General features: G+C 43.3%; 1 protein-coding gene across 2 annotated transcripts in view; it reads right to left on the reverse strand.

Annotated features, from left to right (window-relative positions):
* Positions 1–25516, reverse strand: part of MED27 (mediator complex subunit 27) — a 117798-nt gene that overhangs the window by 84099 nt on the left and 8183 nt on the right. The window contains exon 3 of one of the 2 annotated variants that reach the window (XM_063315986.1): positions 13511–13881. The exons of the other annotated variant lie outside the window; for it this stretch is intronic. Within the exon in view, the coding sequence (XP_063172056.1) occupies positions 13804–13881 (78 nt within the window). The 3' untranslated portion in view covers positions 13511–13803. Of the gene's footprint in view, positions 1–13510; positions 13882–25516 lie in introns of those variants that run through there. 2 annotated transcript variants of the gene reach the window in all.

Raw genomic sequence — 25516 nt, forward strand, 5'->3', positions numbered from 1 at the left:
TTTTGAAAGCAGTTGTTCTCATGCCATGTTCTTGATCTTCCAGGCAGCAGATAGATGGCTGTTCTTTTAAGGATTTCCAAGAAAGAGAAAACCGATTATCAACCCAACTGTATCATGCACAGAACAATTCCGGGCCTCTCCCATTTTTCATCAATCAAAGCTAAACCAACCTCTTATAAAATAATACTGTTATAATACGTGCCTTATCACACAGAATATATAAATATTTTGGGGGATTCCTTGGTACCTGGGCCTAGGCATGCAGAGTATGGCCAATGACCAGAACCCCAAGAGATCACTTCAGAGAGTGGATCTTTAAGACAAAAGGAAATAACTGTGGGTCAACTGTGAAAGACCCACACACTTTCCTAAAGAGTTAGGATACAGCGTTCTTCCATTTTGCGGGAAAGCCACCTAGTTCAAAAAATTCCATTCATCCCAAAGTAATTCAAGCTGAATAAATGGAAGTTCTGGGTAAGGCATACAGCAGCATGTCTATTAAATGTTTACTTTGGAAAGGAGGAAGAGAAACATTGCTAGGATAGAGGGAGCTTTCTTGTAGCGGGTGGGGTGGGGTACCAATGTGTTTTGCTTGGGGTCAACTTCCTGGAACTCATAGTCTTTTAGGATGGCCTTCTGCAAACTGAGCACCCTTCAGATCTGTGGATCAACTTTAGACCTCCAAGCAAGGGCCACACAGGTTGGGAAACTCTGGGCTGAGCTCCATACAGCTGGAAAATTCAAGGTCTGGGAATTGTAGGGCTTTAACAGCTGTTCTACAAGCCCAACAAAATAGTCACGACAAATGCCCAGGTTGCATAATATGCGCAGGTTGCAGAAGCCAGCCTTGTGGCCCACCATGGCACCCTAGCAAATGGACACCCTTTGGGATCAACTCTACACCAGCTTGGATGCTGTTCTTCATAATCCAGGCTCGGCCAAGTAGCAATCCGCCATCTTTCGTTATTATAATTAACTTTATTTCCCTTCTTCTCTTCTCAAAAGGGCCCCTCGTGTGAGATCAATAGGATAAAGCAGAGCTTTTTAACTAGGAATAACCCTTTGGTTCAAAACAGAAACTATACAATGGAATCTATCACAATCCTCACCGCGATGCTGCCTTTGTGCCCAGTGCATTCATATTCCAACGGAGCCAACCCATGACTGTGGGTGCCAAGTCAGCCTTGCCAAGAGCATTTAATCAGACACTGTTGTGTACAGCAAAGCTTTGGTTGCCTCTTGATTATGGGTGAAGAGGACAAATGAATTAACTGGCATGGGCTCTTAGCGACTGACCATGCTGTGCACGGCCACACTTCCCTTTTGTGTTGATCTAGCGGCCGTGCATATTTTCACACGTCGCCTACACTTATCTACCCCCCTCAACAGCTCTGCTTCGCCACTAGAAAGCATTCAGCATTTCATTATCTCTGTAACCTGAGTGCATTTTGCAAATTAATTGATGTGTGGGAGGAATGGCATCTGCTATTGTAAAAAATGTTTTAATTATTGCAGCAAAACTCGAAATTAAAAAACAAAAAAACAAAAAAGCATGATAAACTGACAACAATTAACAGGTGGGAGCAAGCCTTTGGATAGATGTTCTTTTACAACCCTTCTTCACAAGTTCCTTTAGTAATGTGGATATTTTTTTTCTTTCCCCTTCAATAAAACAGGGTAAATGCTTATTGTGAAAAAAAAATTGGGACCAGAGAGAAGCAGAATTCACTTACTTGGGCAAAATACAGCTAGGGCAGGAAATAATCTGAATGGTTTTTTTGCATACCACAAATCACTTTTTCAAAGAATTCGGGGTCTACCATGCTAGAAGCAAAAGGCCAGTTTTTTCACCCTAGTAAGGACATTTACATGGATTTGAGACATTCTGTTATTATACTGATCATTTATGGCAATTTATAATTCATTTGCAGCAATTTATGAAAAATCGGCATTCTATCGAGATTCCTTCTGTCCCCCACCCATGGCAAGCAAGTCACCGGTTGAGGACTCTTGATCTAGAGAAATCCACTTCATGTTCTCGGGATAAGCATTCCATTCTTGCAAAGAAATAACCAGGAATCTCACAACTGCTCCGTGAGATTAAAATACAGCAATAAAAAGAACAATGTATTGTGTGCAATTGCTGCAGAGGAAGATCAGCGCCAGCAAATGAAAAGCGTTGAGAAGGTTGCTTGTTGATCATCACCCTGGGAAGCTTCTACGGAACCGCAGCATTCCTTGGAACACCATCTTAAAGGTGCGATGGTCAGCTGGCAAGGTTGGTCGCCAACCTGCAGGCCCCAGCCTTGCTAAGCAACCTCAAAGTGTACAAGTTTTTGTGCCCAGAATTTTGCAAGCTATCAATTGAAACTTGTTGGCAAGTAGTCACTTCTATGTCCCTGGATGGTAAACAATTTCATCCTTATAAATATCCTGTCTAAAACCTGGACCCTACCTACTAAGGAGTCATTTCACAGCCTGTTTCTAACTCCCTCTCTTTGGCACAGTCTTCTTTAAACAGAATCTGCTCACCTTGGGCTTTCTACCCAAGGGGGACATTCCTGATATGGTCCCCCATGAAGTAAGAGAGACTGGCCCAAGGTCACCCAGCGGGCTTCGTGCCTCAAGCAGGACTAGAACTCACGGCCTCCTGGTTTCTAGCCTGATGCCTTAACCACCACACCAAACTGGCTCTCTAAACATACATTTACCAGAAGGCAAACTGGTGATGTGAAAGGAAAATCAACTTGCCAAAAGATCTAAGGAGACCTTCTAAAATCACAAACTCGATTTTTAAATTAAAAGAATCTAAAAAGATTAAAAAGGTACCAATTGAAGAGAATTAAAAAAAAAATTAAATTAAAAGATTAAAAAGGGGCAGAAAGCTTCTTGTGCACCAAAGGGCATGCGTAAAGGCACCACCTTGGTGATCTGAGATCTAGAATTTTGAGTTCCGGCATCTAGGGCTTTGAATGTGGAATGAATAGAGTTTGTTGTGCTTTGTTCAACAGGCTAACGTTAAATACATTTTGAGTTAGCCTGCCGTGCCAACCAATCTACAGAAAACATATGTAAATCAACCATGTAAAGATTGTGCTGTAATTTTAAAAGCTGGGGGTGGCGGGGGGGAGGACACATACTTTTTAAAATACCTTCCTGTTTTAAATTACAGGTATTTCTCAGAAAGCCAAATGTCCAGACTGATCATGTGCGTTAAAATTTTTATATCATCTTCAGTTTCAATTTGAAACTTTCCCACAAGGCAACCGAAACTCCTAATTGTCTGTCCTAAACTGCAAGATGCTTTTTCGGCTCGCCCTGTTATATTAATAATAAAACAGTACAGATCTCACGCAGCAGCAGTGTAACGTTAGCAGATACAAGCCAACCTGAATGGAAATGAAATTGTATATATTATCAGAGCCTTTAATATGCCGGGGAAGGGGAGAAAAGATCTTAGCAGCAGAGACCAATTTAAATCTCATTTTATGCCCTGCAAGCACGCAACCTTGTCATCCCTAAAGCAAAACTTTAAAAAATAAGCAACGCGCATTCACACTCAACCCCAGCTTTTAGGGGCCAAGATCGTAAGTGCATGCCATTTATTTGGTCCAAGGAAAAGCTGGAAGGGGCAAATGGGAAAAAGGGTATTCAAGCTTACAAAAATACACAGTGATCAATTTAAATGGGGGGTGGGGGATGTTATACCCTAAAATAACTGGTGCAATATAGGTTGCTATCCTGGGCTTGGTTGCATTCAAAACAAAAGTGTTAATGTGCACATAATGAAGTAGGCTGCCTCTAGTGGCTATTCCTAATGAGAAAATGTGAGCCATGGCTGGGAAGACCAAAGCACCACTTTCTCTTGTCTGGCCACTGTGGAAAGAGGGCCCAAAGGTTTACAGGTAGTTCTTGTTTAGTGACTGGCTTGTTTAGTGACCATTCACAGTTACGACGGGTGGTGAAAAAGTAACTTTCTGACCAGTCCTCGCATTTACGACCTTCGCAGGGCTGTAAAGCAAAGGAAAGCTGAAGTAAGATCGTAAAATTGTGATGTTTGACTGAGTGACCACTTTGCTTCATGACAGTTGCCGTTCCAATTGTGGTCACTAAACAAGGATTACCTGTACTTGGTTCTACCCCATGGATCTAAGCAGAAACGTAACAGGACAATAACAAACCATGACTCTTGAAAAGTTCTACCGGAGGAGGAGACAGAATGGACGTACAGGGAAACAATTTCAGTTTCTTCTTCTTAGAGTTTGTCCAGTCCCATGTATAGACTGGACAATTTCTCAGGGAACAGAGGAGGGTCAAGAGCAAGGATCATCAGACCTTGCTTGATGGATAGATCCAGAAAACAAGTGTTAAAAATACGACAGTGTGGACCACAGCACCGCTTTACAAGAATCGGAAAACGGATCCGTGAAGAGTTCAAGGTGAGGGAGATTGGAACACCTGGATAGGTAAAGGTAAAGGTTTCCCTTGACGTAAAGTCCAGTCGAATCCGACTCTAGGGGGCGGTGCTCATCTCCGTTTCTAAGCCTTGGAGCCGGCGTTGTCATAGACACTTCCGGGTCATGTGGCCAGCATGACGACTCGGAACGCCGTTACCTTCCCGCCGAAGCGGTACCTATTGATCTACTCACATTTGCATGTTTTTGAACTGCTAGGTGAGCAGGAGCTGGGATTAACAACGGGAGCTCACCCCGCCGCGCGGTTTCGAACCGCCGACCTTCCGATCGACAGCTCAGCGGTTTAACCCGCAGCGCCACCGCGTCCCCTGGAACACCTGGATATTAACCAGAAATGCTACATGGTCTATCATTTAATCCTACTAGTAGAATAAAAACCAAAACTGAGAGTCAACATCACTAAGGGAAGTCAAAATAAAACTTGGATGGGATCAAAAGGAGATGTAAGACCCGGGGGATAAAAGTTATTCTTGTTAACCTAAACAGTCCGTAGAGGGGGACCACCTTTGCAGATAATGGAAAAGAGACCAAGAGATAAAGAACATGGCCGTCACGTTGGGCACCCTCAACCTGGTAAGCGTCAGATACTGAGAGGAAGGAACGGGAAGACAAATTGAAAAGATAGTTATCTTAAATGTTTAAAAAAGTTCCAGAAAAGCTGAGCAGGTTTCAAGTGTGTGCAGTTGCCCCCCACCCACCCCCAAGCATTCTTTTTTTTCATAACCGAGCAAACATTGTATGATATTAAGCTGGGAGACAAACACGGAAAAACAGCCCTTTGTTTATTTTCCCGTAAACTAGACGTATCAACGCGCCCTTCGTTTCATTTGATGGGGTCCGGATTCATTCCGTCACTTTTTTAGTAACTTGACGACCCAAATGTCCTCCAACAAGCACCACACAACTCAAAGAAGCAGGGCTAGATTCTCTCTCTCTCCTCCCCACCCCATATTACATAACTAGTAAATTTTAAGTCAATGACACAAAGGGAAAGGAAAAAGGAGGGATTCATCACATGTCAGTCTTAGATCCTGAGCAAGCAGAGATCGTTCTCATTCCACTCCCTACTTCCTTATTCATGACCTAAAGAGAAATGAACATTCATCTTTGCTGCAGGTACCTGCAGTGACTATTACAAAGACAGAGAAAAATCAATCAATGCAGCTGCCCTCGTGGCTTCATTCGGCACGCTTCCTAAGCAGCAACAACAACGAAAAGAAATCCGAAATATTCATTTCCCCCAATGAACCTGGTAACTAATGAGATGCATCGCACGTCGTACGGTAACAAGCCAAGTTTCTCCGTAGATCCTGGCTGAGATCCAACTGACCATGAGTGATTGAATGCTCATAGGCTTCCAACATAGATGTCCAAGCAACGTGGAAAGTAACTGCATCAAGTGCAAAGCAACAGGTCAAACTGGGACCACTTTTTAAAGTTTCCTCTTGTCAAAAATTGCCCATGTAAAACAATCTTTACTCCCTGCCTGCAGACTTCTGTTCTTCAGTACTCACAAGAATGTTCTTTCCAAGTGAAAGCTCTCCAAAAATTAAGCACAGGATGAACCCAAAACACCATTAAGAGGAGAGACTGAGCTTAGACTGATGTAGTCACGATCCTCTGTAAATACGACGTACATCTTTCTTGTCTGTTGGTGGTCATATCCTACATGTTGCCACTAATTATTCATTGGGTTAATTTTTTATTTACTTTGAGTAGAACCACCAATTGCATGGGTCTGCTTTAAAGATGACCGATCTGTTAAAGAGGAAAGGCTTAGATTTGCTGCTTCAAACCTAGATGACGGCAGTCTAATAGGACAGGACTGGGAAGGGGCTCCTTAAAAATAGGCATGGGTGTGTAACAATATCCATGTCACTCAGAATCTCATTAATGTCACTCAGAAACTCTTGACGAGGGGAGGATAAGCTGTGTCAACGGATTTGAGGCTACAGTAAATATTATGTCCTTGTAAGCTTAACATTAAGAGTAGACCACTGTCAGGTGTTCTATGAGATCGTTCAAAATTTTCCCTTGTTCAGAACATACTTAGGATTTTTTCTTTTGACAGTACTCCCTGTACTGTTAGGAGTATGAATTACAGCAATGCATGGACATCTATTGTAGCTTCCTATTTTCTTCTGGATACAATTCAAAGGACTTACTTTGGTCAAAAGTATCTTCATATAATCTCAAGGATAATTTTGGGAAGCGCCATAACTCAACCGCAGGATACATGCATGTTGCAGAATCCATACAGAGGTGGAATCATTCCATATTTGAAACCCTGGAGAGTTTCTGCAACTCAGTGCAGACCAGTGCTACTCAACCTGGGCAACTTCCAGACATCTTCAACTCCCAGAATGAACAACAGGAGGACAGTCACATTGGCAAAGGCTGGTATAGACTATGTTGACTTTGATGCAAGACAGTTGCCAATATTCTTATTTATCTGAGCACTTCCAAGAATCATTTAAAAGCTCCTGGTTTGGGCCAGTTTTTATTGCTGAAAGATCAGAGCTAAGGCTGATTCAGAGAAAATGTACTACAAGTTGTTAGTTTCACTGGATTATTTATAATGTGCTATGACTCATCCCAGAGTCTCTCAGTTGGAATGGTTTAAGATATAATGATCCAAAAGATTTAAATAAAGATAAAATCTAAGTTCAGATTTGATCTTTCCTGCACATTATTATTTCACATACATTTATTTCAAGTTTGGTGAAAGAAAAAGAACTTAAAATAAAAAGCTTAGGGTTAAACAGAGGGCAGGATTCTGGGGTACTATTAAAATGAGAACATCTTCATATATATGCCTTCCTAATTCTCAGCAATAAATCTATTTGTCTAAATTCCTTGTGTCTGCTTGGAAATGCAGAATGGGAGACAGTTTAATCACCACAGCTGGTATGAAGGCTTCCAAGTGACAAATGCTGAATAAATGTTAAACATATGCCTTTATCTCCTCCTCTTTTAAAACTTATTTTTATTCTTAGCATGGAGCTATACTCTCTTTGACAAACTCATCTTCTGGGAATTCACGGACAGGTCCCAAGTAGTTTTCGTTCCATCAGTTTTCCGTAGGATCAACCCTGTTTGTTTTGAGGTCAGCCAAAGGAGGAAGCCTATGGCAATCCACCATCCCTCCTAGATTATCTTGTTTTCACAAATTTGCAAGGTGGCATCTCTCTTGCTCAATACAAAATCAACCAGGGTTGTACCAAATGTTCTACACCAGCAGACTCAGTCCAACAGACTAGGGTTTTTCAAAGTATGTTCTGCAGAACCCCAGCGTTCCACAAGGACTTGACAGAGTTTCATGAGAGCTTAAGACCCCACAAAATACTATTCACTAGAGCTTTGTCTCTTGTTCAGGGTTCCATGATTTGTTTTTAAAAACTAGCAAGTTTCGTGGTGTTTGAAAACTTCTACATTAGATGGTAGCATCAACAGGAGTAAAGGATGGGACAAACAAATAGGCCAAAGAAGAAGCATGATGATCAAGAGATGATCAGGATTAAACCAATGCAAAGATGTTCATGACCAGGAACTCAAAGCAGCCTGTATCATCTCACCCTTTATAACGGTCTGTGAGTATGTCCTTGAGAAACAGGAGGAGGAGGAAGAACCACAGACTGGGCACTGGTCAGATAAGAGGCAGCTGAGCCCACAGAAGGAAAAGGGGTGTGGGAAGCATCTCAGAGAGACCCTCCCAAGTTCTCTGGAAAGTAAAGGCAAGGTGGGAGAGACGTGCTTTCAGACTTGCAAGATTCTGTTAGTGTGACCTTACAATAAAGATAGTGTTAGTACTTACGATTTTGGTTTCTTTTCTGGACTGCCTCAAAGGGCTGACACCTGGCTTTGAGCCTTGTGCTAACGCAGCTCATCAGGTTTGACAAACTGCACAATCCAGAAACCAGTTGAATTTGCTCATCAGGTTGAGGATATTGTGCAAGGGGTGGTACTTCTGTGGCTTTCTTGGGTCTTAAGGACAGAGGTCAGGCAATTCCCCTTAGTGTGCAAAGGTGGTTTGGCTTGCCCCATTGTGGGAAGCACAGGTGTGTGGCCAGTGCGGAACACTTGCACCTTCAAGGAAGCCTCTAAATTGGTTGGCCCCTCAAACCTTGGGCCATAAAAACATCTTTGCACCAGGCCAAAGGAAAAGATAAAGCAGCATCCATCTGTTGTAATGGTATGTGGGAATGACCTTGGGAGACAGGGAAAGAGATGCTGCCTAGGGAACGATCAGATAACGGGCAGGGAAAGAGGCTTAGAAGGGACCCTCCCTAGCTTCTCGGGCTGTAAGGGTGAGGGAGGAGAGATGGACTTTCAGACTTGCAAGATTCTCTAATGTAGCCGTACAATAAAGGTAGTGTTGGAACATCTTCATTGGACTATCTCTAAGGGCTGACACCCTTACAGGAGCAAACGTGAGAATGGCAGGAACATTACTTGTTCGATGCTGAGGCAACTACTAGCTGTCGAATCAAGTTCACTTCTGGAAGAGATGTTCAAAGACCACGCCTGCCCCCCTTCACCACTAAGCCGTGGTTCCTGCAGCCAATGAAATCACTCCGCCTGCATCACAATCACCATTTGCTCAACCAAGTTCCCCATACATCCCATAGCCTGACAGGCAGCTGGCTTCTGATGAATGAATTGAAGTATGGCAGGACATAAAACGCTTACGAGGTATCGCAACCCTTTCAGCATCGCTCTTAAGGGTATGCAGACGTGGGCAACAAAGTATGATTTAGAACAGGAATATGCTTAATGGGTCCCCCCACCCTCCCCTCTCCTTTTTGCAGCCCCCAGAGCTCATTCAACTGCGCTTGTTCAGAATCAGGGAGACACTGAAATCTGTAGTGTACATCCTACGGTAGGCTTGACACAGTTTAGAACACAAAAAAAGAAACTCAACTTGTTTCCTCAGCTGAAACAAGGGCAAAATGAAAAATGCAACAATTTTCAGCCTGCCCACCATTTTATGCAGGAAAATTAAAAGCTCCCGGATAATGCATAACATGAGACAATGCGACAGAAATCCACACTACCATATTAGCCAGGGCAGGACAGCAACACAATATAACGCTTCTTGGATTTCTCTTCCAAGCCCTAAGAATTATTCCACCTCTTCCTGAATGCAGGACGAGGGGAAAAAAGAAAACATTGGAAAGTCATCAAATTAATTACAAATAAGAAGCTTGTAAAAACACCTCCTACTTCTGGGCTTCAGTTTTGATTGCATTCAGCATGAACAGAATTAAAATAGATTCGTCAAAGTAATTATAACCAAGAGCATTCATAGGCCTTGGCCGGGCATGACAGCTGCCACTGGTATCCTTCTTCTCAAGAATGCAAATGATTAAGGAAGATTAAATACCTACTTTGCTTAAATACTCTTGATAATGAGCTCCTTTCCTTCAGAAAAAAGTGTGTTTCATGTTGGCAGCTGATGGAGCTTGCTCTGAATTCTTTTAATTTGTAACAGCACCATCTGTTGTTCGGATTCCCAAGTTCACAAGCGGAGTTGAGATCCAGACTCACAAACTTGGGGAACGAGAGTGGGACGGAATGAAAAACTGAACCAAGCTCACAATACGGAGCATACTGAACAGTGCTCTTTTCAACCATCTTTAAAAAAAAAAAGCTGGCTTTAATTAAAACCATCCTCTAAAACATGGATGGCTTTATAAGAGGGGCCACCAGCAAGGGTGGAAACAAAGATGCAAAGAAAATGCCCTTGGAACCTAAGTTATACATCAGCCTAACAATATGGTTATTATTTAGATTCTTCCTAATTGTAAATAGCTGGCACCTTCTGACAGCATTAATGCTCTGCTGTATTCAGTTCTTAATGTTATTATCCATGCCATTAAAAAGCAGGTCGCTCTCTAAGAACAGCTTTTGTGTCACAGTTGAAAAGCTAAAGTAGTCACATCAAGGAGACAGGAGAAAGATTAGGGACGGTGATGTTTAACACAGAACCAGGAGACAGAAGAGAAGCGACTGTGATAATTGAGTTACCGGGCGGAAAAATAGAGTACATCTGGATCATGTGGTTGAAAGCTTTCCAGACCGTCTTGCAAAGCAACGCAAAGACCCATTCATTCCCCATCTTTTGCGCTGCAGCTGACAATAACATGGCATGCAGATGGGCAACCTTTGGAGGCCATTAGGAGCAAGGGGAAACTGAGTCTGAAAGACAGAGCACCCTCTCCAACTTTGCACTCAACGCACTCCCCAACACAACTGCATCAGCTTTCAAAAGCAGGTCAGGGCCAGCAAAGAAGAGCCAGGATGCGTTGCTTTGTTGATCATGTACCGTTATAATTACAATAATTATGAGCCAGAGATGGGGAGGACAGAAACAGCTTGACTTCTAGCTCATCTGGGACTCATGGCGTATACTCCACCAGCAGCTCAGATGAGGGGCCACCTGGCATGCTGGCTTGTTGGAACAGGGTGAGATGACTTGGAAGGACTGCACTTCTCCAGCTGTGGATGCAAGTGCACATCTGGTTTCAGCTTCACTCCGGATAGGCTTTGGTGCTTCCTCTCTGCTCCTCTGTGTTTTTTCTGAGCAACGATGAGCGAGGAGGTATAGGCAAATGGCCGGAAGGTGTGATAGACCTGTGGAAACTATATCCTTTAAGACAATGTGCATTAAAGATGTTTCATTGCTTTGGGAAATGGGAATAGGGCAGTTATCCCCCAGCACAAAGGCATCAATTGAGTTCTGACTGCAAGCCTCTAATCAACTTGATTGGGTTTCATCACACAACTTATTAGCTTATGCTTGGAACTACAGGTGTCCCACTGCTATAAAATATTCAGCTGTATGCAAGATACAAATCTATTAGAGGGAGAGCCTGTTGGATTGATCTAATGATATATCTCTTGCCTTGCCCTGTGAAGCCTCCTTGCTGACCAAGAACTTCAGCCCAACATAGTTGACTTAAGAGAACACAGAGGATACTTTGCATAGATGGCTTTCAGAGAAGTAGGAACCACCACCTTAATTTCTGGGCAGCTTCACACACACGTGCCAAACCCTCACGGACCATGAACTTTCCTCAAGACCAATAAGGGGATAGAATATTACCTTGTCAATCAACTGGCTTGACCTCTGTAAAAGAGGGTGAAGTAGAGGAAGTTTCCTAGAGACAAGCAAGTAATGCATCAGAAATGAAACATGTCGAGATGTCCAATACCGTAGTTGGCCAAGATGACTTTGGATGGACCTGCTACACTCACGGTCTGATAAACTCTTGCCCATCTAGATTCTATCACATTCTTGCTTATTGCATTTATTGTATTTATAACTGTTTGGGTTTTTAATTCTATTTTATTCTAAACCGCCCAGAGTCCCTCCTTGGGAGGGAGATGGGCGGTGATAAAATTTGATAGGTAGTTCAATCAATCAATCAATCAATCAATCTAAAAGATGGGTTTAAAAGCAATACCCATTCTTCAGCTGTCCTGAAATGCAAATTTGCCCGTTAAATTCATCTGATCACTGTTGAAGAATTGGAAAAGGTAAGGGTACAACTGAGGACCAACTGAGGAGCAACTGCCCCACAGACTGTATGTACAGGAGCTGATTCACCCAAGCCACTCCATTTTGCTGGAGAAGTTTCCAAGATTTGTCTCCAAGAAAACCGCCATGCTGAATCTATCCTATCAGCAGATGGGAAAAGGTCAACTCCTTGCAAGAGGAACGTTAAACCAATACTTATTTGGATGTTTTCATATACAGCTCATGAGAGGGATGGTGGAAAAGGAGGGTGAAATTTCAATTAATCCTACAGCAACACCAAGTCAGGCATTTTAGGAGGTGGTAAAAAGCAAATGAAGGGCTGGGTTGGGGGCTTCAAGATATTCCTTGGTCTTTCTGGGCAAAAGCTTATGCAGAAATATTCTAATATTAACAAGTAATGTTCTATTTAACAAGCCTGAGAATCTCTGTCACTGGCTGAACTGTGGTGAACCTGGAATTCTTCCAAGAAAATCAAGGAACAAAGAAACATTTGTGAACTAGATTTTTTTCACTCTTGCCCCAATAATAGTTAAGGACGAGTAGTAAGTTCTGAGAGTTTTTAAAAATTAGAAGTGGCATAAAGAATATGCGATGCTGATTACGTGCCATCAAGTTGGTGTTGACTCTTAGCAACCACATAGATTTTCTCCAGGAGGATCTGTCCCCAACCTGGTCCTTCAGGTCTTCCAATGGTCTACCCATCACCTCTGTAACTGAGTCCATCCCCCTTGCTGCTGGTCCTCCTCCTCTTCTCTTTCCTTCCACCTTTCCCAGCATTATGGACTTCTGTAGGAATTGTATGGCTTGTCCAGATAGACATGGATGGATGGATTGTGTGCCATCAAGTCAAAGTCAGCTCTTAGCAACCATGTAGCTAGACCTTCTCCAGGAGGATCTGTCCTCAGCTTGGTCCTTCAGCTCTTCCAATGGTCCATCCATCACCACTGTAACTGAGTCCCTCCACCTTGCCGCTGGTTGTCCTCTTCTTCTCTTTTCTTCCACGTTTCCCAGCATCAGAGCCTTCTCCAGAGAGTTGGGTGTTTGTATAATGTGTCTGAAGTAGGATAACTTGAACCTGGTCATTTGTGCCTCACGTGAGAACTTTATGTTGATTTGTTTGATGATCTACTTGTTTGTTTTCTTGGCCATCCATGGTATTTTCAGGAGTCTCCTCCAACAACAAAGCTCAAAAGTATCAATACTCCTTCTATCTCACTTCTTCAAAGTCCAACTTCCGTTTCTGTAGAGTGTCACAGGGAATACCATGGCTTGTATCATTCTGGTCTTCGTAGGTATAGACACATCTACACTATGTGCTCAGATTACATTTGACCTTGGACCAGTCGCTTTCTCTCAGCCCTACGAAGGAGGCAATGGCAAACCACTTCTGAAAAACCTTGCCAAGAAAACTGCAGGGACTTCTCCAGGCAGTCTCCAAGAGTCAGACACAATTGGACGGGGGTGGGGGGAATACTCAAATCACCCTAAGGATTCTATTTTAAAGGGTTTTCTAAGAAATGCTTCCCATAGTTTATCTCCACCCTGGATTCCCTGGGAAAAGGGAATCTCTCAGAACAGTTGGCCCGTAGTGTGGAAACTCCACCTCATCCTAGCAAATCAGCCAGGGATAAGAAGGTATTAGATTAGGGTTTCCTGTCAGATAATCAGTGGGGTCTATGAACCATTGCTTGCAACTAAACAGCATCGTACCCCCACCCTTTTTAAGGAACAGCACTTCGGAAAAGGAAGTATGGGAGGAGGGAAACAGAATATGAATTTTGTATGCTCTCAGAGCTTGATTCTGATAGCCAGTGAAAATTTCTGAGTGTGCATTCTTCCATTCTTAGCATCCATCAACTTGATCATCTAGTTCATGGACCTCAATTTCTAGTAAAAACAAAAACAAAACTAAACAGAATGTCAGGTTTGAAGCCCAGCAGATTAGACAATATTCAGCAAGACATTTGGAGGCTTCTGATTACCTTTCACTGTTGTTGCGTAGAACCACGCATTTGCAAGAGGCAATTCTACTCTTCGCTGCATCAATTTTAGTCAACATCAAGTGTGATATTGTGATCCCACAGACATCAAATGATTTGTACCAGATATTAAAGAGGCGGCGTGAGCTGACTGACATCAACAGCAGCTTCTCCCATTTCCAAGTAATGTTGCATAGTCAAATTCTCATCAAGTTTAATGATCTTCCAGGGCTCAGTTTTCAATGGGGCAACTACCCAGACTGTAAGACAGGATGTGTCAATCCAATCCAATTAAATATAAAACAAGCCAAGATAAAATATTAAGGGGGGAAAAGTCCTAATTCCTGTAATCTTTGTTGCAAGATATAAATATTACATTCCAGGGATACATTTCGACTAACCTCAGTATTGCTTCCTCTTCTTTACTCATGCTAATCTCTGAGCATAATATACCCAAGTCAGTTTCTCCCGGACTTAAGAAAATACTCTCAGGCCAAACTTCTCCCTCCAATCAGCAGGTCTTTAATGATGCTTCCTACAGCTAATTAGGGACGTGGTGGCGCTGAGGGTTAAACCGCTGAGCTGCTGAGCTTGCCGATCGGAAGGTTGGCGGTTCGAATCCGCGTGACGGGGTGAGCTCCCGTTGCTAGTCCCAGCTCCTGCCAACCTAGCAGTTCGAAAACATGCAAATGGGAGTAGATTAATAGGTACTGCTTCGGCGGGCGGGTAACGGCGTTCTGTTTAGTCATGCCGGCCACATGACCACGGAGGAAGTGTCTACGGACTAATGCCAGCTCTTCGGCTTTGAAACGGAGACGAGCACCGGCCCCTAGAGTCGGACACGACTGGACTTAATGTCAAGGGAAACCTTTACCTTTACCTTATAGCTAATTAGCCCTTACAAGGGGGGTGAAATACAGTGAAGTTCTCATTGTGTGTGTGTGTGTTTCCCCAGACCAAATTGTAGGAAACTCTGCAAAAATCAGCAATAGAGCAACAATTCTGTTAAAAGACCATTTGCTCAATGCTACCATTCTTCCCTGGGGACAGTCAGCCATCCTGGAGCAAATAATGTATTTTAGGATTGCCTATTCATTCATACCAGATGCAGCCAGAGCTTCAGGTGAGCCAGCAGATGTTCTAAAGAGGAAGTGTATCACCTGAAGCCGCAGAATGCATATGTTCTCTCCACCCCTACCAAAAATCCCTTGGGTCGGGCCTCTAGACACTACCAAATGTTGTTACCCAACTGTAATTTTTAAGATAGCAGAAGGCAAAGAGTATTAGAGGCATGTGCAGTGAGTAATAATACTGTATTTAATTCTAATTACCGCTGAACATAAAGGAGATGGAATTCAATTCCGTTTTTGTCCTAGCTCCAGCAATTATATTTTTGGATTGCCTTCCCCCACAACAGACAAATCTGGCCCCAAAAAGCTTTGCACCCATGTTCTAGAACCTCAGCTCCAGAATTGGAAGTATCTGCTGCAGCAAGGCCTTTGCTGTAGACACACACTGCTAAAAACATCACCCAGAATTATACAGTTCAACAAGCAGTGACTGTGGGCACTGTAAACTCATCCCGATTTCTAACAAGACTGTCGAAAAGAACTTCCATTCTTCCCAAATTCGCCACCGTCCTCCCATGCAATGCATGGAGAGAGAAATAACTCATCCAGAGGTGCTGCAAAGCCATTCTAAGTTTAAAGGAAAGAAGTTGGCCAATGTAACCATGACAAGCAGAAAAAAAATGTTTGTAGAGAACCCATTTGTATCCAAACATACACAATAGCAGCAACTCCATATGAACACTCGAATGGCTACAGTGTGAAATCAGATTTTAGAAGAAGCTATCCTGGTGCTTTTTAAAAAATAAATAAATAAAAAAAAATTTTTTTTTGCCCATTCAATCATGTCCAATTCTCAGAGACTGCCTGGACAGGTCCCTGCAGTTTTCTTGGCAAGGTTTTTTCAGAAATGGTTTGCCATTGCTTCCTTGCCAGGGCTGAGAGGGAGTGACTGGCCCAAGGTCACCCAGATGGCTTTGTGCCTAAGGCGGGACTAGAACTCTCATACCACGCCTGATTGGCTCCTGGGCTGAGAGGGAGTGACTGGCCCAAGGTCACCCATCTGGCTCAAGGCAGGACTAGAACTCACAGCCTCCTAGTTTCTAGCCTGATGCCTTAACCCCTACACCAAACTGGCTCTCTAAATTAAGTTAAGTTATACAAGACAGTCCATTTTCAAACAAATATACAGCACTTCAGCAATCCAGGAATCAACTGGAAAGAAAACGCACGGAAATAATTCACAAATAAGGAAGAGTCCCACATTTTACTTTTTGAGTGCTTAAGAGGCAACCCTACCCCTTAATTTTTTTTCTCTCTTAAAAGTTTTCTCATATGCACTTTAAACCCTCTTCCCATGGATTATCCAAGCCACTGCAAAATCCCAGAGGAATGAATCAGTTTTATTCATGCACGCAACTCAGGTGAGATCTGTCCAAAGCTGACAGAGAATCTGAGGCTAAGAAAAGTCCCAATTCATTCATATAGGAGCAAGCAGTAGATAAAATTGTCTCAATTCCACTCATTTTGGCTAAATGAGGCCTGTTCCTTACACCTTCTGCAGTTGGAAGCAGCTACGGAGGACACTGGGAAGCAGTGATGTTTCAAGCAGCCTTCTACATCAGCTAGTTATCATAAGTGCCCAGAATTTCACAGAGGTGAGCAAATGAGTCCGAAAGGAAGTGAAGATCCTTTTTCTGGGCTCAGCATGGATACTCAGGGGTCTGATCTTCAGAAGAAGGTAGTCTTCTTTAAATCATACTCAGGTCCTGGAGACCTCACGGACACATCAGTGTTGTCTTCTTGTCACTGCAGAGAAATGGTTTGCCATTTCCTTCCCACTTGAGCCTGGTGGTCTCCTATCCAAGGACTAATGTGTACTAATTCAACACCCAGCATTAATAGGCAGCTCTCCGTCCTTCCACTACCAGCCCACAGCAGATTGATAACCCACAGGAAGATCTTTAACGATGCCAGGTTAATCTGAGATGCTTCACAGGAGGTGCTTACAGAGAGATAGGATGACCATCTGTCAGGAATGATGCACTTGTGGATACCTGCACTGGGCAGGGGGTTGGACTAGATGATCTCTGAAATCCTTTCAAAATCTGGCATTCTTTGTTTGACTCTAAAAGCATACATGGTATATTTCTGAACACTTAACCTTGGCGCTTCTGCTGTCATTATGAACCTGGTGTCACCTGCTCAAACCCACCACTGAAAGTCACCAACACCCTGATGTCTCCGATGGGCCAAAACAATCCGTAAAATTCATCTTTTGACGTTTAGCCCAACAAGGTTCCACTCAAAAGTAGAAAAAGTCACATGTGCACCACACCAAACAGCTTTTGGTCTCAGTATGGCAACAGCCTTGAACATCATCCATTTGAAAGCGCATAGAATAGAGAGACATTTAGACATTTAAACTAAAAACTCATCTAGAGCCGGAGAAAGAGCTGGATCATAACTTTGCTATCAAGGGAAACAAAATGAATTTTGGGGGGGAAAAAAACAATTTTGCAAAACCGACGGCTGCAGTGTATTTCAAACGAGACAAGGCCAACCAAATAAAGCAAATCCCTGTTAATGTCACCATTTCTGTAAAAATCTACTCTTTTATGGTTAAACAGCAGCCATTTCAAATGGAATTAGGCGACTGAAAAATAAGCTGTCAAGTGCCAGGTACACTGGAAACATTAAAAAAAAACCCTTTATTTGGCATTTTTATTGTAACGGTCAGCCTTAAAATAGGAAATCAAGGAAGCCTATTAACAGTTTAGACACTACACCATTTTATAAAGGAAATTTAGGCTAACTCAGATAACTAAATTACCTCCTAACATTCAGCCTCAGATATTGAGGGCACTTAACTTCAGGGCACAAGATGGACTTGGCAAAGTATTGCAAATACATCTACATTTTTGCTAGTAAAAATCTTGAAGCAGAAGGCAAGCATCTGACCAGGAAGGATCAAGTCTACCTTTATGTGCTGGTGCTAAGCTTTGATCTTATTTTTGCTGAGAATGCAAGCCAGGGCATTAAAGAATCAATAAGGAGAGCTTTAGGATTTTTCTCACTTTTAGAGGAAGATTCTTTCTTTTTAAGCCTCTGATACCATTCCTACATACTATTTAAAATACAGTGTTGGTGGTGATGCACCACCAAAATCCAGCAAAAAGCCCAGTTTTTTAACCATGGTCTTAGAAGCGATTGGGGTGATGCCCAATGAAAACCACAAAGCGATAAAAAATAAGCAAACCCAAAATATAACAGACCACAAAACAGTGTTTGGTGAAGGCATCTCAACAATCAAAACAACCATCTCAGAGGGATTCACAGATCTTTCTGATGGGGGGGATCCAGGTCTTCAAAGCATTGGGGGTGGGTGGGGGGAATGAAGGTCTTCAAACATGAGGAAGGGCAGGCAGCTTAGGAGCCATCAGATCTCAAACTGTTATTCCGTCGGGAGGATGCAGGACCAGAGATGCTTGCACACAACATTACAAAAAAAAAAAGGGTTTGGAGAGTACAGAATTTAGACAGGCCAGACAAGGATGCTCGCAGTGATAACAAAGAAAATCCAAATCTGTTTAAGGGCTTGATTGCTTTTAAATGCTTAGTAACTAAAATTGGTAGGGCTGTCACTTTCTAAAGCACAGCAATATTTACAGTGCTGTAGTAAAAAATAAATACTAGTTTCACACTTCCCTTTGTTAGGCAGAATTGGATACCAATGCAGCTGATAGATTATTAACACTTTGGTCCTCTTAGGAAAATGGTGTCAAGGCATCTTCACTTATCCAGTAAGCGTTTCACTTGTCCCTAATAGGGAACAGGATCCTAAAATTTGCCAACTGTCTTTCTTCGGCTACAGATATTACAGATCTCTAAAGATGGGAGAATTCTTCAATATTCCCCTTGGATTAAATGTGGAAGTGATCAAAATAGCAACTCTCTACTTCCCAAAAATAGAAGAAGAGTTTGGGTTTTTATCCAAACCAGAGAGCTTGAAAAATTCAGAAGTGTGTCTGTGCGCGTTCACATAGAAGTTTTGCAAACACTCATACCAGGCACTGGATTATGGGGAAAAAACGCGACGGCCATTGGTACCCATCAGATATTCTGCTTCCATCCAAAAAGGTGGGTACCACTGATCATTAACTGACCACTTAAGAGGAGCGACATAGCACAGCCATCCCATCCACACGAAGCTAGACGCAAGATTTATTGTAAACCACCCAGAGTCCCTCTTCTGGGGGAGATGGGCGGTGGCTAAATTTGAGCAATAAAAAAATTAAAATAAAAACATGTAGAATACTAGAAGAAAATATTTCTAGAACCATAGATCCTCTTGACACTAGTCAACAGGAATTATGGTGGTTGTTGTTAGTTGCCGTCGAGACGTTTACGACTCATGGCGACCCTACGTATAACAGAACGAAATGCGGTTCGGTCTTGCGGAATTACTACATATATATATTCATATATACTCCGTGTTCTACTATACAGAACCACATGCATTTGCATCTGGGGTCAGGAATGCAGAAACAAGGAAGAATAAATGTCTTTGTCTTAGGAAGTAAAAACAGACATATTCCAGGTAATTATATTCCTTCTTTACTCTAAGTTTTAGGACTACCTTGCTCACTTCCCTTCCCATGTCCATGAGAAGTTCAGCACACATCCACCCCCACTGGAAGAATTAAACTCGATCTTTCAAAGAGGGGTAGAGGTGGAATCAAATTTTTGAATGGTCCACTACATAAAGGAAGTATATTCTACTTAGATGGAAAAATCTGACACTTTCCTACATGTGGTGGTAGGTGGGTAGATTTGGAAGGGAGCAAGCTGCAACATGGACAGATTTTCCTTGTATCTGCAAGTGCTGAAGTGGATACAAGAACTGCTATTGAGCTTGCTCTAACGATCACAAAGATAGGAAGAAAATTAATGATGATTGATAAGATGTAGCTAAGAGGGAACAAATCTCAAATTCAAGCTGTAAAGATACCAAAACCTTCCCAGACAACCTGATGCATCTGGTTTGCAATTTACTCAGGAGAAAAAGATGATGTAAGCAAGTTGGACCTGGGGCATCTTTAAAATTTGAGAGGGCATTGGGAAGCACCTTCACAAAATGCCTACGGTGTCAAAAAAGATGGGTAAGCTGCTCCCGCAAGGTGTTTTATTACCACTCCAGTTGGAACATGAGGTTGTGGGTTGGTGTTTTGCTTTGCTGAAGACTAGTTTCCTAGTCAATGTTTTATGAAAAGCCTTTTTCAATAAAATCAGATGGAATTGGGATAAGGAACCTATTGAGATGTGTAGAAAGACACGGATGGGCTTGAGGCTCTTACTGAGAAATATCTAAAATTGCTCTTATATATAGGATAGAAAATGAGTTAACGGCAAGAGACAGAAAAGAGACAGATGAGTCTTAAGTTAGCTTGCAAATTATCAATCTATGCTAGAGCAGTGTTTTTCAAACTCCACAACTTTTAAGATGCGTGGACTTCAACTCCCAGAATTCCCCAGCCAGCATGCTGGCTGGGGAATTCTGGGAGTTGAAGTCCACGCATCTTAAAGTTGCGGAGTTTGAAAAACACTGTGCTAGCGCTTAAGAGGGTCTCCCCAAGGGTTCCACAGCTATACAACATCCCTGCATGTTTTTACATCTGTCGGTAAGACTGCAAGCTTGCCTATTCGTGATTCCTTTGCATTCCACGACGCTGGACCCGCGCAATTTCCCCAACGAAGCAAAGCACACCGATTCAAGACACAGACACTGCCCACCTGCAGAACCAGAACCGACACACTGCAGGGCACCATCCTCCACCCTCTGCGAAGAAAGGTAACATTGTGCTTCGTTACTGAAATCCGGAGGGCGCCCCGTCGAAAGCGGCTCAAATTAAGCCAAAGCAAGCTGGCCAGGCGAGCAGAAACCACCACGCACTTATCAACGCTGCTCTGTCGGCTTTGCGGATGCACGCAAGACTCAAGCGGGAAACTCAGCAGGCTTTTGTTCAGGCTTCGGCAAAGCGCCCCAAGACGATCATTCACAAAAGCAGACCACTCACCGAACCAGTTACGGACTGAGAACAACGGTCCCCCATAAACCAGAATGTATTAGTGTGCCCAGTGAAAAGCAGTATGGGACCATTAATGCCCAAACTGGCCCAGAGGGGCAGAAAAGAGATTTTTGTCATTAACTCTAAGCTTTGTGCCTAAGTGGTGTGACACAGATGGTGACGCCATGAGACCCTAGCATGCGTGCTTAACGATCAACAGCCTGGCCGTTTACTCCCTTTCACAAAAGCACCCACCCACGTTTTGAGCCAGCTTTGCACTCCAATTAAGCAAGTGTTTGGGGCAGTTATGAATAAAGGCCAGCAACCCAGTTGTCCAAAGAACAGAGGCTGAGTTTGGATTCTCTCCTGCTGGAAATCCCGATTAGATAATTGAATGAAGCCCTATAAGGATTTGCAGCCTACAATACCGCCTCATCGTCTTCACATTCTGTCCATCTGGAGAACTGGAAAGGTTTGCTTTCCTGCAGGCGAGGAATATTGCATGGTCCAATATTAAACGCAACCCTAAAAAAAACGGGGGAATGAAGTGACCCACGAGCGGCGTGGGCAAAAACATGCCGGTACAAGTGAACGCTGATTCTAGAAAGGGCTAAACCTGGTGGAGTTCTTGGAGCTCACTTGGGAATCTGTAACCCAGTGTTTTTCAACCTTGGCTATTTTAAGGTGGATGGACTTCAACTCCCAGAATTCCCCAGCCAGTGTGCTGGCCGGGGAATTCTGGGAGTTGAAGTCCATCCACCTTAAAATGGCCAAGGTTGAGAAAGTGCATTTGATTTTTATCCCTGCGACACCTATATAGACTGTCCCCTGCTTGGCAACCTCCAGATGTGTTGGGACTACAATTCCCATAATCCCAAGTCAGCATGGCCAACAGCTTCTACCTAAACAAACCACAGAAAACCCTCCATAGTTTGCTTAATCACACCTGCTGCGAGGCGGAACTAAATGAGAACAATTAGCTTAGGTAGACGGCTACCGCCTATTCAAAATCCTCAGATAAAGACAATTAATTATCATGCAATATAAATATTTGCATAGAAACATGCAGTTGTTGAAATCGTGCTCTGCCTCAAGGTTTATGCTGTTGCTTTAAGCCACCATATGCCGATATATACAACTGTTCAAGGAAAGAATATTTCGCTCTACCCAAATCCTGCAGAAGGAACCAGATCAAACTTTGCAAAGGAAACAGGGAAGCTAAACTTAAGCAGGAGCAACCTTCAAAGCACACTTTGGATTCATAAATCTCCAGCACTGCGATAAATAACTCGAGCTTTGATGAAAGAGCGCGCTTGATGCCAACAATTAAAGAACTCCTATGGAGAAATTTCTCTTATGAAGTCCAGTCATTGTTTAAGGGCAACGTGCTCTTTGGGGCCGCGAGTGCTCAAAGAGGGTCTGGAAATGGTCGGCTTAAAATGCAGCAATGCAGATAGTGGGGTTGCTGTATCACCCTCTCCAGGCATATGCACATTTTGGCCAAGTCACTGTAGGACTACCTACGGACCACTCCACGCTTGCAGATCTTCATCAGAGCGGTTCCTGCAGGTCCACAGACGTTCTTAACCTCAATAATAAAAGAAAAACTCTGAGTTGTCCATGGGAAATCTTGCCTTGCTGAAGCTTACAGTTCAGGAGAAGGGGTCAAAGACGTTTCTTTCCACCTAGGCTCTGCAGAGTTCAGTTGCGAAGCTGATGGAGCGGTGGAGGCATCCAAGTTTATATTTTTGCACGCCACCCACGGCCAAATGCCTTACAAAAAGAAACAGATAAGCCGTATCTATCCATGCTAGCAAGGTTCAACTTTCTCAGGCAAAATAGATGCATCGCATTTGTACCAGCAGCTTGAAGAAGGAGCAGAGGTAGGTGGGGTGTCAAATGTGTCTAACCCAGGCATGGATAAGTGGGCTGACCCAGAATCTGGCATGACACAATGTCTTCCCTTTTTTGTGCTGTGTCGAATAAGATCACTCAAGGGCAGAACTGATGGTTTGCAAACAGAAGACCCCACCATTGATCCTTGGCATCTCCAGTTAAGCCAGAGAAGGGCCCCCGTCTACAATCCCCAACAGCTGGCACAAAGCAACTTCCTTTCTTTGCGCAAAGCCACCAGGGAAGGGACATTTTGCTGGCTGGGAACAGGAAGCAATTCAGTCAATCCTCTTGCTCATTTAGCAGCTGAGAACGAGGACAACCCATTCCGTCTGCCAGCTACCACCAATTTAATGTCAGGGTGATGATGGGTCCGTTTCAGAAGATGGCAGACACTGCAAGATTCCCAGGAAAGGTGCCCTTCCAAATCTCTCTGTTACCTATTTGCATCCGATTAACCAGTTTTCACCCTGATTTGCTAGCAAACAACGTTGTTACGGGCCACCGCAAAATCCTTGGGAACATCTTAACTGGCATAGCCTCAGGGATGTGCTGGGGCTAGAAGTGCAAAAGACACAGCAAGGACAGAAGCAGAAGAAAGGAGATTAAAAGAAGACTTCACATCCTTTGGGATTTTCCTGCCTTACAGGTGGTCCTCGTTTAACAACCACAATTGGGACTGGAATTTTGGTTGCTAAGGGAAGCAGTCATTAAGCGAATCTGACCCAATTTTATGACCTTTTTTGCAGCAGCTGTTAAAAAAATCACCGTGGGCATTAAGTGAACCACATGGTCGTTAAGTGAATCATGCGGTTCCCCATTGATTTTGCTTGCCAGAAGCCAGCTGTGAAGGTTGAAAATGGTGATCACGTGACCATGGATGCTGTGATGGTCATAAGTGCAGACTGGTTATTAAGCACCCAAATCGTGATCACGTGACTGCGGGGATGCTGCAGTGGTCCTAAGTGTGAGGACTGGTCATAAGCCAGTTTTTTCAGCACCGTCATAAGTCCGAACCATCACTAAACAAATGGTTGTTAAGTGAGGACGACCTGTGCTACCTTGCCCTAAAACAGGGAAGGGAGCAGTGTTAATTCCACCAAGTTTCCCCCCCTCCGCAATCTGAAACCACAGAGATGTGCTAGGCATCCAACGGTTCCCCCCCAAAAAAGTCAAGTCAACACCAAGCCCCAAACCTACTTAGCATGACAGCACTTTGTGGCAACTCCCAATTTTATGAACCCAACCTGTAAACCATCCGGTCTCTCCTGACGACAAGATCAGAAATAACGGGTTTAAATAACAAGGAAGTCGATTTTGGTGGATTTCCTAATAAGCTGTTCAACAATGGGAAAGTCTCAGGAGAGGGTATGCATTCTCCCTTCCTGTAAGGGGGTGGGGCTGTAAAAAGAGCTAGAAAGGGGGGCTGTAGCGGTGGATTCCTACCTGGGGGGCAGGTGGCGTAGACAGTCTCCAAGCTGTCTTCCAGCCCTTACATTCTACGAATCTATTATTACAAGTCTACCAAGCCTTTCAGTGAAACCCAAATAACAGGATATGTTGCTTCAGGGAAAATATAAATCTAAGGAGCATTGGCAGCTTTGAAATCCATGTATTACCCACAATGCTAATTTATGGCTTAAATTATAAGTGGAAGAGTTTCTCACATCTACCATCCAGAAACACCCTCTTCTGAATTTGAAAAGAATCAGCGTCCCATTGCATCTTAAATTTCAGGAGAAACCTAAGCTAGCCTCAAGTCTAAAGGAAGTGGGGGTGGGGGTGGGTGGGAAGGGCCGCATTACTTACGTTCTGGGAGCTGCTGAACTCGGGTTAGCGTCCGGCGAAAGACAAGCCAGTCAATTCGGTTTGCAACCGTGCCAGAAAAGGATGTCCAGACACTGCAACCTCATTCAGACAACTTTAATACATAATGCCCGTTACTGTATGTCTGAACACAGCAAGGCTCTTTTGATCCTGATTCGTAATTTGGATTTCGTGGGAAGCCAAGATAAGCAAACTCTTTCACGACGCACAGCTCCGTGACCTTGGAACCCACACGTCTTGTTTTTGTGCCCCACAATTCTGTATTATGTGCCTCCCAAATGCTCAGCACTGGGGGCACGATTCGCAAAGCCTTTCTACAGCTGGCTGCCAAACCATTATTATTATGAAAATGTACATAGCCACCCATCTCACTTCTGCGACTGAGAGGCGTACAAAATTCACACCCCCCCCAAAAAAAAACATAAGACACAACTCATTAAAACAATAAAAACTATTAAAATCATTTTAAAAAACTATAATCTGTGGGAGAACACCATGCATTTCCCAGAAGCAGAACCCCGCTGCAGGCTCTGTACCAAATCTTGAACATCCAAGGGGGATAGGATTATTGAATATACGGGAGCAATGATATTTACCACAATTAACTAGCTTAATCTTAATTAAATGGAAATTACCTCAAGCATCATTTTGTCCTTGCCGCCCACTT

This window comes from Candoia aspera, chromosome 16, assembly GCF_035149785.1.
Source record: "Candoia aspera isolate rCanAsp1 chromosome 16, rCanAsp1.hap2, whole genome shotgun sequence".
Taxonomy (NCBI): Eukaryota; Metazoa; Chordata; class Lepidosauria; order Squamata; family Boidae; genus Candoia; species Candoia aspera.